This window comes from Neophocaena asiaeorientalis, unplaced genomic scaffold, assembly GCF_003031525.2.
Source record: "Neophocaena asiaeorientalis asiaeorientalis breed wild unplaced genomic scaffold, Neophocaena_asiaeorientalis_V1.1 scaffold104, whole genome shotgun sequence".
Lineage (NCBI taxonomy): Eukaryota > Metazoa > Chordata > Mammalia > Artiodactyla > Phocoenidae > Neophocaena > Neophocaena asiaeorientalis.
This window is the reverse complement of record NW_020175679.1, coordinates 2240486-2254239: the sequence shown is the minus strand read 5'-3', so window position 1 is coordinate 2254239 and position 13754 is coordinate 2240486. Positions and strand designations below refer to the sequence as shown.

General features: G+C 56.2%; 2 protein-coding genes across 3 annotated transcripts in view; one reads left to right on the top strand and one right to left on the bottom strand.

Annotated features, from left to right (window-relative positions):
* The window catches only part of CEP72 (centrosomal protein 72), a 41616-nt gene extending 33811 nt beyond the window's left edge, over nucleotides 1-7805 (top strand). The window contains 2 exon segments of the mRNA XM_024731985.1: nucleotides 412-573; nucleotides 7616-7805. Coding sequence (XP_024587753.1) covers nucleotides 412-573; nucleotides 7616-7805 — 352 coding nt within the window.
* TPPP (tubulin polymerization promoting protein) overlaps nucleotides 6061-13754 on the bottom strand; it is an 11816-nt gene continuing 4122 nt past the window's right edge. For both annotated transcript variants that reach the window (XM_024731965.1, XM_024731964.1), the window contains 2 exons: nucleotides 10253-10406; nucleotides 6061-10115 (listed from right to left, as the gene is read on the bottom strand). In XM_024731965.1, the coding sequence (XP_024587733.1) occupies nucleotides 9921-10115; nucleotides 10253-10406 (349 nt within the window). In that variant the 3' untranslated portion in view covers nucleotides 6061-9920. The remainder of the gene's footprint in view (nucleotides 10116-10252; nucleotides 10407-13754) is intronic.

Sequence of the window (13754 nt, the reverse complement as noted above, 5' to 3'; positions counted from 1 at the left end):
CCCAGTGTCCCGGCAAACGGGGTTTGTCGCTGGCGTGGCCAGCTTTGTGGAGAACGCGGCCCCGCGCTCTCTGTGGCTCGCGGCGCCACGGAGGTCCCTCAGTCAGTGCCAACCGGGTGAGCTGGCAGCCTGGAGACGGGGTCGGCAGCGTGCAGCCCCACTTCCCTGCTGAGATTCCTCCAGAGTTAAAAACGGCCACAGCATTAAGGAACCCAGGCCTTTCCTATTGTGCCGTGTCCGTGTCAGAAGTGCAGTTGCCCGCGAATTAGAAATTTCCATCCTTGGACCTTTTCTAGAACTGGCGGGCAGACGCAGCCCCGCCAGGCGAGGGGCAGAAGCAGGGCCAGCGCGAGGGCCCTCGGGGCGGGGATGGGGCCCGGGGCTGAGCGCTGTCCCCTGCCTCGTCTCCAGGTCCCTGGTCAGCACCAACGAGCACCTCCTTTGGGAGCTGGGCCAGGTGCGGGCGCAGCACGAGGCCGAGGTGGGGCCGCTGCACTGGAGCCACGGGGAGCTCAGAGCACGGCCCTGGGCCCCAGCCTCCCGCCCGCGTCCATGCCCTGAGCGCTCCTCTCTGTGGGTGTCTGTCTTCAGGGCCTGTGGGGCGGGGAGAGGGGGGGTCTGAAGTGTCCTAAAAAGACAGGCTCATCCAAGCCCCTTACATGTCTTGAGACAAACAGGTCAGTAGTTTTTCATCAAATATCTTGAGAAAATGCTGTATTTTTTTGCCTAACGTGCAAGAAAGCGGCTCTGTAGGACGGTTAAAGAAAATAATTGATTGTGTAACAAGCAACCCTTATTTAATGAACTAATACATTGTCCTAAAAAGTGGCTCTTCGATTATAACTGAGTTTCGCGTTGAGTTCTTTTATGACATAAGCCGTGCACCACGGTTGATGAGCACGAACTGCAAGATCTGAGACTAAGTACAAGTCACACCTAGAGCTGTGAGGAATGTCTGCGGCGTTAACTTTCCACAGGAGAAATACCGCCCAAGCCCCGCTCTCCTTGGCTTGCAGTTCATCTCTGAAAAGTATGTCCTAACAGGGCGTAAAATTAGATTTTTAGATTGGAAACGTTGTATCTTAGGTAATACTTGCTTTGGTGAAGCGGAGTGATTGTTGAGAGTGCCGTGCGGTGGACTTAGGGAGCAGAGCTGCAGGTCGAGAGCAGGGTCTGGCGCAGGCCCTGGGGCTCAGGAGGCGGCCCTCGCCTTCAGGTCGCGTTGTGTTTTCGTAACCACAGGGAAGTCGGTATGGGGGGTGCGTGTTTCATCATGAGATTTTTTTTTTATTTAAAGATTTTCGCATGAATCTGTTTTCAGCTTGTAGAAGATTGTCGCCATGCTGTTACTTTATGTTTCTCGTTTGGGTTACGTTGAGCTTTGTATTTTTCATCAAATGTGGGAAGTTTGGGCCACGATTTCCTGTTATTTCTCCCTTGACCCGAGCCGCCTTTCCGATCCCCTCCCCCCAGCACTCCAGTGACGCCACGTCAGCCCCTGGGTCTGGCCCCCCCTTTCCCTAATCTTGGGTCTTTTCCTCCTTAGTGTTCTAGGAGCTTCGGTTGGGTGGTCTCTGTTGTCCCGTCACAGAGTTTACTGCTGTTTCCTCCATGCGCCTGATCTGCTGTTGGGCTTGTAGACTGAATTTTTAATTTTAGAAATTGTATATTCCTTCGTACTAAAATTCCGTTTGGTCCCTTTTTATAAAAAGGAAAGAACACCTTTTTTATAAAGGTTTTATTTCCCATTATGTTCATGTTTCATTTAACTCCTTAACCATATTCTGAGTGGCGTTACTACAGATCATCTGGAACTGTTTGCGAAGTGGTGACACCAGCTAACGCTGCTGCTGGCAGGTACGTGGGGACACCTGCTGGCCCTCACGCCCCACACTTTCCATCAGGCTTCTAGAAGTCTGCCTCCTAGGGAGTCCTGCACCTGCTGCCCCATCGGCCAGAGGGAGCACCTGCCTTTCCAAGGTGCCTGGTCAAGGATTTTCCCTGTTTTCCTACCGGATAGTCTGTCTCTTAACTTGTAGGAGTTATTTGTGGTGCTGGGTACTAGTACTTCGTGCATTATGTTTGCAAATAGCTTTTTCTTGTCTTTCCACATCTTAATGGTGTGTTTTGATGAAGAGAAAATTTAAACTTTAACGTTTTTTGTTGTTGTTATTGATGTGGACCATTTCTAACGTCTTTATTGAATTTGTTGCAGTATTGCTTCTGGTTTTCTGGCTGTGAGGCATGTGGGATCTTAGCTCCCCGACCAGGGATCAAACCTGCACGCCCTGCTTTGGAAGGCAAAGTCTTAACCGCTGGACTGCCAGGGAAGTCCCAATTTAAACTTTAATAGGATGCAATTTATCAGTCTTTTTCATGATGATTTTTCTGTTTGTGGTCATAAAACATTCCATGTATCTTCTAAAAGAGCGCACAGTTTTGTCTGTTTTGAGTATTAGATACATATTCTACCTGGAATTGACTTCTGTGCGTGTTGTGAGGGTTAAGGACCCAGTTCCGGGGTTTTCACATGTAGCACCATCCATTCACAAGACTCGTTGGTCACAAATGATTCGTGTGTCTGTTCCCTCCACTGGGGTCCAGTCCGTCCCTGTGCAGTGCCACACCCCGTAGGTCAAGACCTCCCACCCCATGTCGGGGGCTCGGGCTACTTTTGACCCTGTGAATTGCATGAGCTTCAGAATCAGCTGGTTAACTTGGGATTTTGTTTGGGATTGCATTGGTCGGTTTGGGAAGAGCTGACATAGGTAATATTGGGTCTTACAAGCCATGACTGTAGTATCTGTGTCCACTTATTAGATCTCCTTTAATGTATGTTAATTATAGTTCTGTAATTTTCTCCATGGAGGTCTTATGCATCTTTTGTTATGTTCCTTCCTAGGTTTTCCTTATTTTGTGATGCCATATCTAAAAGATGTGTTTTTGAAATGTGTTTGTTTGTATTATATGGAAATAGAATTGATTTTTTGTACATTAATTTTACACCCAGCGATCTTGTTAGACTCGTGATAATTTGCCTGTAGCTGTGCTAGACTTTCTAGCGCAGTCATGCCTTCTGTGAGTAATGGCTTTTCTTTTCTCCGTTCCATTCCTTTACTCTGGGCTTTTACTTTATGTTTTCTTTTCGGTTTTGTTTTGAGTTTAGCTCTTCTGTGCTGGCTGGCACGTCTAATATAATTGTGGATTATACGTGGTAGTAGAGTGGGCATCTGTCTTGTTCTGGGTGTTAAATCAAAGGCGAGCTTTCACCACTTCACCGCTAAACTTGCACCACTAAATTCGGGGTTTTGGTGGCCTTGCTCCTGTTGTTAATTTGCTAAGAATTTGTCATCGTGAGTGGATGAATAAGACACTCTGGTGCCACTACTGAGATGACCATGTGACTTTTCTCCCTCGTCCTATTCATATGGTTGTAACTACAGTAACTTTCTGGGAGAAGCACGACTTACTGATGATGGGCTTTCCTTCCATACACGTTGTTGTACGTGGTTTGTGGGTGTTTTGTGTAGGATTTCGTGTTCCAGGTGTGCCACTTAACGTCCCCCTGGGCAGTCAGATTCTCTGGGCCAACGTCCTGGCTGGCAGTGCCTGCCTCGCAGGCCATCGTGAGGGCTGAGTGACTTGTGAGTACGGTCCCAGACAGGTCGCACACACGGCCGGCACAGCGTGAGTGTGGCTCTGAGAAGAACGTGGTACGTCCGTGCCCAGGGTGACATTTGTCCTTGCGATGCTGTTCTTGTTGGGGTTTGCGTCGTCACTATCCTCTATTCCCAGCAGAATTTGTATAAGATTGTAACTGCTTCTTCCCTGAATGTCTGAAAATTTTTTTTTATTTAGTTGATTTACAATGTTATGTTAGTTTTGCTGTACGGCAAAGTGGTTCAGATAGATATATATCTGTATATCTATAGATATATCTATATATATGTATACTTTTTCAGATTCTTTTCCATTCTGGTTTATCACAGGATATCGAGTAGAGTTCCCTGTGCTACACAATAGGACCTTGTTATTTACTTTATATATAGGTAATGTTTATCTGTTAATCCCAAACTCCAAATTTATCCCTCCCCTCTGCCTTTCCCCTTTGGTAACCATAAGTTTGTTTTCGGTGTCTGTGAGTCTGTTTCTGTTTTGCAAAAAGGTTCATTTGTATCATTTTTTTGAAACTCTACATATAAGTGATACCGTATTTGTCTTTCTCTGACTTACTTCACTTAGTATGACAATCTCTAGGTCCATCCATGTTGCTGCAAATGGCATTATTTCAATCTCTTTTTATGGCTGAGTATTCCATTGTGTATACGTGCCACATCTTCTTTATCCATTCATCTGTCAATGGACACTTAGGTTGCTTCCATGTCCTGGCTATTGTATATAGAGCTGCAGTGAACATTGTGGTACATGACTCTTTCTGAATTACGGTTTTCTTAGGGTATATACCCAGTAGTGGGATTGCTGGGTCATATGGTAGGTAGTTCTATTTTTAGCTTTTTAAGGAACCTCCATACTATTCTCCATAGTGGCTGTACCAGTTCACATCTTGTGAGGAGATTTTTGACTTGATTCAGTTGAATTATGGTTTGGCAATACAGCAGAGTGGGTTCTCAGGGGCCGTCCGTGTGCCTCCCCTATAGCTGGTTTGGGGCCATGTGACCAACTCTGCAAGTGAAGGAGGCGTGTCTTCGGGGCTCAGCAGAGAAGAGCTGGTGGCCGCCCGAGTGGCACCCCTCCCCCCGGGCCCCAGCTGGCCTCCGTGTGAGTGAGATGCACACCTTGTTGCCCAGCCCCTGGACTTCCGGCTTCTCCATCGCCGTTGGTACTCACCTGGCCAGCACTGTGCAGGCTTCCCAGTTCTTCTTGAGTGAGTTTTCATAAGTTACGTTATCTCTAGGAATTTGTTCTTATGGCCTAATTTTCAGGTTTTTTAGCATGACACTCAATCTTTTAATGACATTTTAATAGTTTCAGCATTTGAAGTTGTGTCCCTGTGGCAGAGACGTAGGGGCAGGTGTGTCCCTTCACGCAAGACCTTGCTGTTCAGGGGACGGTATGCAGCTGCCGTGGCGTCAGGCTCTGTCACAGCTCCTGAGCTTAGGAGCCTCGTCCAGGCAGCCCCAGTCAGTGACCAAGTGACCCCAGCAGGGCCCAGGGATGCCTCCAACAGGCCACTGACCGGGGTCCTGGGCCAGCTTGGCGGTGGTCCGGAAGCCTCCGCTCCTGCGTCCTCCTGTGTGCCTCGGGGGTGGCACCCACCGTGGACGGCTGACCGCCTCCGAGCTGCTGCACAGCCCCACTCATTCTCCTTGGTCGTTCCTCATCCTGGCGGTTGAGCTGTTACCACTTCTGTGTTTCTCTTGCTTCATCACCTAATGTAATTGATACATTTTAGTTTAAATCTGCCATCTCGTGCTATTTGTTCTACTTGGATGATTTATTTTCCTGTCCAGTGTTGCCGTTTTTAGATAATTTTCTGTCATTCACATTTTCACCTCTACAGGTTTGGAGGCTGTGTGCCCTGTTCCTGGTGTGGTATCACAGCACATGTTTGTGTTTATTTGATCAGCACTCCTGACATCATACACGAGCCATGAGCACGTTGACTCCCTGTGCACCCCTTCCGGCTTGCATGTCATGCTTTTCAGGTGCCTTAATGAAATATTTTGTTTAAATGAAATACAGTCACTATTTACCTGTAGTTATTTATTGTTTGCCCACTTCTCGCTCACATCTCAGACTCTCCGTCTCTAATCACTCTCTGCGTTTACAATTTCCTTTCTCACCTGCTGGCACGAGTCTCCCCATCATGGTCTAAAAACGTCCTTATTTTATGTCAGTTTTGATGGCGTCATCCCCGTTTTCAGGGCTGATGTGGGCGTCCGTGATGTGGTTTGTGTCCAGATCCCACTCCAGGCCTTGCACCTGGAGGGCGGCTGGCACTCCCGTAAGTTGCAGCCTCTCCTGGGCGTGTCCGTGTTACCATAGTGCCCACGCGACTGCCCGTGCACACAGCGCACTTGAGGACCACAGACCCACGATTCAACACCTTTATTTGTCACTTTACCAATCTGACACAGTGTTAACAACAGGGAACACACGAGGAGGTATGCAGACAGACAGGGGCTGTTTCATCACAGGTTTGCAAGCCAGGCCTTGCACCGCGACTAACAGGTGACAGCACGCCTCGGCCCTACAGACGCCCCCAGAGTTCCTGGTGAGTGGGGTTCGGAGTCAGCACCCGTGACATCCACACTGCTTGTCCCATCACACTGCAAAGTGATGCCCTCGTCGCTCCCTAACAGTAAGAAAACAGTGCAAAAATAGATCGCATCTATATATACATTTATTTCCCTTTCCTGAAAAAACTTAGTACAAACTAGTAGCATATGATCCCTTTCAAGTTTGAGTTATGTGCATCTCCTTTGTTGTTTGGCTTGGTTTGGGGAAGAGAGAAAGTTAACTAAAGCATCTCGAAGTGCAGGGCGACCACCTCCCAGGAGTGCCTGGGGCCACCACTGGCCACACTCTCCACTCCCACGGACAAAGGCCACACCCGAGCCACGGGATTTCACAGAGGGCTCAGTAGTCAGTCAGCAGAGGGAAGCTACTCAGGGTCAGAGTTCGAAGGACATTCTAGCCTCGTGGTGACTTCACAGTACAGCTGAATTGTCAACCTGAGTGGACGGAACAGGTGACAGTGGTGTCTCCACCTGCGTGCACTGTGGGACAGGGTGTGCCAGCTCACGCAGGAACATTCCCAGAGGAGGGAGCCTGCTGGGTCCTCAGGGGCGGGGACAGCACCAGCAGCCTCCCCTGAGGGTCCAGGCAGTGGCTGTTGTAGGGTTCGTGGGCCGTGGCGTCTGTGACCCATCTCCCTGCCGCCGGCGTGGCCACAGAAGCAGCCACGGGCGGTGCGCGGCAGGGCCGTGTGCCGTTAAGGCTTGATCCACGGCAGCCGGTGGCTGAGCAGGCCCAGGCTTCGGGTGTGTGAGCCTCTGTCCGCTTGGTGCTTCAGAGGGATGCCTCGGCCTGCCCCGAGCTCTCGGCCACTGGGGCGTGGACGTAGCGCAGCTTAGGCGATGCCGCTGGAGCTCCCCGTGCCTCTTCCTGACTGTAACTTTCATTGGCCTCAAACCTTAAGACTGAGGATACTCGAGGTGTAAAAATACTCCAGTATAAATATAGATCTCTTCCTATAATATTTTAAACGTACGTAATTTGAACTTCAATTTTGGTGAACTGACCACCGCCTAGTTGCTTATCCTACAGCATTAAATAGAAATAAATAAGTACTGTGGCACGATGTTCTCCAACGCTCGCTCTGCTGTCCCGGCGCTCGGCGCCGTCAGCGTGGTGCACCCTGACCACGGGCCCCTGCTTCCTGCTGGGCTTGCTGTGCAGTTTCCTTCATTCACAGAGAGACACGTAGTTCCTAGTTAACCACAGTTAGTAGAAGCGAATGGGTGTTGCATAGAACATGCAGCGAAGGCGCACACCTGCCTGTTTGTCCACAGCACCCAGAGCCTGAGGGAGGCACGTGTGTCTGCGCAGAGCTTGGAGCCTGAGCGCCGTGCTGTGTTTGGGCTACACACAGATGCCGTGACGGAGCCGACGGGGAGGGGGCCGCCGCTTCCTCCTGCCCTGAGCGGGGAGATGTGTTTCCAGAGCTACCCTTTGGGAAGGAGGCCTCAGGCGGCCTGGGGACACCTGAGACCCAGCCAGATGCCTCGGCCTCCGCAGCTCGCGAGCACAGGGCTGGCCACGGGGGCAGCTGTGTGCGCTAGACTTTCCTTAACCCAAGGGGGAGGTGCTGCTGTAGCCATCGGGAAGATGGGTTTCCTGCGGCGGGTGGTGTCGGCCCCGCAGGCCGGGCCCGGGGCGGGGGGGTCAGCGTGAGGAAGCGTCCCAGGACGCCACTGGCGTCGTTTCTTCTGCTCAGTCCGCCTCCCGTGTGCTCCCGGGCAGGCCAGCCCCTGACTGGCTGGGAGGGCTGGACCCCAGTGTCCTGCCGCGGGACGGCTGTGCGGGGTGCCGGGCTGTCGGGCAGGCGGAGACCCGCGGCGGCTGGGCAGAGGATGGGTCTGGGGAGGAGTCTTGTCCCGAGTCCACGGAGAGGAACCGGCCGGCACTGGAACACGGGCTTTGACATCTGTGATCAGCTTAGTGCCCAGAAACACTCTGCACGTTCAGAGTTCTCTGCAGACGCGATTCCCCAGGTGACTCTTGCCTCTGGAGGGAGGAGAGGCGCCCGGGGCGGGGCCGGCCTCCTGCCTGCCTTCCCCCAGCCCTCGGGCCTGTTTCCTGGTGGCGGATTGGGGGCCTGGCCGGGGAGCTTTGGATCCCCAAGTTTTAGAAACTTCCTAGACGGCAGCGATTCACATCTTCGCAGTGAGCCCCGGGTGCCTGTGCTCCGTCACCTCCTGGGTGATCGCGCGGTGAGGTGCCAGGCCTCAAGACGAAGCTGCCCGCAGAGGCCACCGCCATCCCCGGGGAGCCCCCCGTGCGAGGGGCCGTGTCGGCTGGGAGCGCTGGCCTGAGCCCCTCCATGTGGGTGGGCAGGTGTCCCAGGTCCAGCTGTGACCAACGTGCCTGCCGTGGCAGTGCTGGCCTTTCTCACGGCCACCTGTGCCGTGGGCCAGGCCGTGTGTCCATGGAGGGGTGCCCCTCACCGGCCTGCTGCGCTGGACACAGGACAGATAGTGGCAGGGCGGTTGGGTTCCCGGGAAGCATTCCCTGGGGGCCGCCATGGGCTTTCCCCGGGACCGAAACCAGGACCACAGGGTCCAGAGGGTTACACGCCGGGCTGTGGCCATGTCCATGCAAAGGGACACACCACCAAGGGCCCACTGTGACAGCAGGAGCCCCCCACCCCACCCCGGCGTCTCAGAGAAACCAAACCCCGCAGATGCTACCAGCCTCGGGCCCTCCCCTGGCCTGGTCCTGCCCTGCGGTTTCTGCACTCCTGAGCGGGGAGGACAGGGCAGGCCGCTCACGGAGGCTCCAGAGAGGCCAGAGGAAGCACAGCGGCCAGAGGAGCAAGGAGAGAGCCGTCGCACTACCCGCGCAGCCTCTAGCCCAGGGCCCCCGGGGTCTTCCCGGGTCGGGGCGGGGACACAGGGGCCGCTGGGAAGGAGTCACAGCGACGGGATATTCTAAGTCTTCCCTGAGCCGTTCTGAGAATAAACATGCATCACTGTTTCCTATTTCTTCTCAGAGAAGCGAAATGAACTGCCCTTAGTTTCCATTTTAAAATCTCGTGACGTCACACTTGGAGTCACTTTGGTCGACAGAGGCTTCTTCCTTTGCACGGCAGCCCTCAGCTCGGCGCCCGCCCTCAACGCAGACCTGGCGGTCGGTTTGTGCATCTGAGCGCATGTGCGTGCGTGCGTGCGCGGTGTGTGCGCGGTGCGTGTGCGTGCATGCGTGGGTGTGTTTGTGTGTGCTGGGTGTGCAAGCGTGCACTGTGAACCCCGCCTCCCACACCTCCGTGGTGCTCTCCGGGCCCCACGGTGCCCTGTCTGGGGCTCCCTCTGCTTTATCGGTGCTGCTGGTTGGTGCCTTGGCGCTTGCGGGTCAACACCGCCCCGACAGGGTCTGCCCACCAGCTCCTTTAAAACGCCCCCTTTGCTGCAAACCAGTGGCCAGTGTGGTCTGGCCCCGAGAGACACTTTGGAAAGGGCCATCTGCCCACTTCCTGGCGGGCACGAGGCAGGTGTGTTAGGAAAGGTGAGTCGGGGCCAAAGCTGGGGTGGAGGGGAGTGCGGGCCCGGGCGGGAGGGAGGCAGGCCTGGAGCCTCCGCGGCCGCCCAGCCCCGGGTCCGAGTCCTGCCTGCAAAGCACAGGAATGTAACGAAGTGTGAGGCGGCGGGGGACCGGACGACGGGAGAAGGCCCCGCCGGCTACTTGCCCCCCTGCACCTTCTGGTCGTAGGTGCCGGCATGCTTGTAGCCCGGCACATAGCCCGACTCGTCCACCAGGTCCACGCGGCCCGCCCTGCCCTTGCCCCTGCCCGACGGGTCGAAGCGCTCCTTGTGGGAGCCCGTGAACTTGGTGGTGTCCGTGAGCCGCGACACGGTGGGCGAGGAGATGGCTTTCTGCAAGAGAGCGGGGAACGAGGTTAGGGAAGCCGCCAGGGCGAGTCCAGCCCAGGGGCCCAGACCGCAGACGGGGGCCGCCGGCGCCCGGGAACCACGCTTCTGCCTCCTTCCCGAGACCCGCCCGCCGCACTCACCGTCACCCCCGAGATGATGGGGGCCTTGCCCTCGATGAGCCGGTGCACCTCTCGGACGGCCTCCTCGCTGCTCTTGTCTTTGAATCTCTTCTTGGCCAGCTCCTCCAGTGCCTCCTTGAACTGCTCGAATGAGATGGTCCTGCAGGACTTGCCCCTGCAGGGAGAGGGGGCTCAGGGGGCGCCCACCGGGCCCAGGCACGGGGAGGAGGCGCTGAGCAGTCACTGGCCTGGGACCCGCGCCCCACCCAGGGCCCCGCTGACATCGGGGGACCCCTCACCCCACCTCTTTCCCACAGCCCAGAGCGAGTCTGCCATTAAAACACAGAACGTGCCCCTGCCCCGCCCTGGTCTGCAGCATTGCACCCAGTAGTCGTTTGCCATCGGCAATAGCAGCAAATATAAATCGTCTTGGAACAAAGTTGAAAGGAAGCACGTCCTTTATGAACGACTGTACATCAAAACACATCCTGGTCTGGTTCTAAAGCGGGCGAGCGTGTGGCCTCCATCAGAGGGAAAGTCAGGGTGAAAAGCACGTCAGATCCCACGGCACAGAGGCAGCTGCAGTCCTGGCTGCGGCCACGGGCCTGCGCGGGGTCGCCAGGGGGTGGGGGGCACGGTCCCCACTCAGGGACAGGACTGGAGGCCGCCTCCCCGTGGCCGGGGCCTGACCAGCACTGGGCGGGCTGGGGCACAGCCGGGACCCAGGAGCAGCTCCTCCCCCGGAGGCATCCCACAGCTGCCCGGGACCTGGTAGGTCCTTCTTGCAATTTCTTTCTCCTCCCTCCCTCCCTCCCTTTCTGGCTGCGTTGCTTCACGCGGGCTTTCTCTAGTTGCGGTGGCAAGCAGGGGCTTCTCATTGCAATGGCCTCCCCCATTGTGGAGCACGGGCTCCAGGCGCGTGGACTCAGTAGTTGTGGCGCACGGGCTCAGCTGCTCCGCGGCATGTGGGATCTTCCTGGACCAGGGCTCGAACCCATGTCCCCTGCGTTAGCAGGCGGATTCCCAACCACTGTGCCACCAGGAAAGTCCATTCTCACAATTTCAAAATGGCTCTAGACTGGCTCTTGCTCTCTACGAATTTTAACTGAAAAACACTTCTGCCACTTTGGATCTTCCCCAGCTGATCCATCCGGTGAGGCTTTCAATGTTCTACAGTAAGAGGAGGTGGGGGGAGGTGCCCCGGGGACCAACAGAAAGGCTGCCTGCAGAAGCCAAGGGCTCGAGACTGTGCAGCCGATGGCACCCAGGGGACCGGCTGGAGAGGCGAGGGCAGAGTGGGAGGGGGCTGCCCCCACGTCAGCACCGGCCGCAAAGCCACAGGGACGGCCGCAGAGCGGCCACAGGACAGTCAGAAACAGGCCACATGTAAGGGTTTTTGACAAGGTTGCATAAGCCAATGAGTGCAGGTGGAACTGTCCTTTCGGCGGCCAGAGGCTGTGCACAGAGGAAGGGGCCTGGCCCATGCCCCACGCCGTCTACGAGGTTAACTCAACTGGACCACAGTCCTGCATTTGTCATAGACCCCGAACCATCCAACTTCTGGAGAAGCATCCCAATGGAACTCTGCGTGACCTTGGCGTAGGCAAAGGTTTTCTCAGGAACGACCCCCCCCAGAAACAGTCCATAAAAGAAAAACAATGAATTGGACTTGACCAAAAGTTTTAAAACCATGCTCTTCAAAAGATACTGTTAAGAGAAGTAAAAGACAAGTCACAGATGGAGAAAATCTGATAAAGGACTTGTATCTGAAATACACAAAGAACTCATACCTCAACAACAAGAAAAAAACCCAATGTAAAAAGTTGGGCAAGGGCTTCCCTGGTGGCGCGGTGGTTGAGAGTCCGCCTGCCAATGCAGGGGACACAGGTTCGTGCCCCGGTCTGGGAAGATCCCACATGCCGTGGAGCGGCTGGGCCCGTGAGCCATGGCCGCTGAGCCTGCGCGTCCCGAGCCTGTACTCGGCAACGGGAGAGGCCACAGCAGTGAGAGGCCCACGTACTGCAAAAAAAAAAAAAAAGTTGGGCAAAATATTTGAACCGGACACTTTGTCAAAGATCTACAAGTGCGTGAAGGACACTCCACGTCACTGGGCACCAGGGAAATCAGGTTAAACCGGGATGTGGCCCTGCCGCACACCCACTGGGACAGTGGAAGTAAGTAAACCAGATAAAAGGACACCACGGTGTGGAAGGGTGCAGGCGGCAGCATCCCCCAGAGGTGGGCTGGCAGCCCACGCACAACCCCACGACCCCTCCTGGGTCTCACCCGCACGTAAACCCGTGCGTGTGTATTGCTCTCCTATTCGTGGTTCTGTTCAGTCACCAGGACTCCAACAGCCCAGCGGTTAAGCGATAAACACGCCTCAGGACGTCCCCTGTGCATGCCGGGACTCACAGGCACTTGACACGTGAGCCTGCGGACACGGGACGTGCTGACCGGCCAGCCCAGGGTCGGGAGACAGCGGAGGGAGGACACAGCCGCAGGGGCCATGGGGAGGACGACCGAGTCGTGCCACCAGCGAGGCCACGTGGGCGGGTGGTGAGCGGAGCCCGAGAGGCCTGGACGGCTGTCGGGAGGGGCACCTGGACCGCAGGCCTCATCAGAGCCCCCGTGTCCGGCGGTGGGTTCCACCCCTCAAAGCCTGGCTGCGACGCCACGGCGGCTCTGAGGTCCGTGGGCCGGGCCGGGGGGATCCCTTGGCCCAGCTGTCCCGGGCAGCGTGGTCCTGGCCTTGTCGGGGCGGGGAACCTGGCATCCCTGCTGGTTGCTGACCCGCCACGGCCGCGGGGCCCCGCTTGTTTGTCCTGGGTTGTCCAAGGCGCTCCTGTCTCTATTCACGGATGCCAGGCCTGACTGCCAGCCTGGTGACCGGCCGCTGGGGCACCAGGCACCACCAGCGTGAGTCACTCGGGCTGGGGGCGGGGGCGCGGCCGACGGGGCCTCCATCAGAGGCCGCATTCACATCGAGTGGGCGTGCGGGCCCAGGGCGCTGACCTGCCTGCTCCACCTGGCGGGGCCGGGTGTCCCCGCGTGTCCCCACCGTGACCGCCAGGCAGGGTCTCGGAGCCCGGGCTGGGCTGGCAGGGAGCCTTCCCCAGGGGGCCCCGTGGCCCCCGCTGGGAGCAGTCCCTGGGGAGTTCTCGAATGACACTGCCAGCCTCTTCCCTGGAGACACGTGATCACTTTACACGGCTCCCCACACACAGGGAGCCTGTTCTCCAGAGTGCACAGAACTGGAGGGGGTCCCCCACCAGACCCCCCTCCTCCTGGCTCAGGGCTGGGGCCAACCAGTGCCCTGCTCAGAAGGCTGTTGTTCTGCTAGAAAGCTGGTCCAGCAGTAATGGGGTCACTGGTCACACACGAGGCCCCGTGGCTTGTGCTTCCCAGGCCCTGCGTCCCCAGACCTCCAGGCCCAACACAGGGCAGGCAGAGGGCTGAGCCCGGCCACTCCCGAAGTTCACCAGGGGCACTCGATGCCAGGGATCTGGGCGGGGGGTGGGGG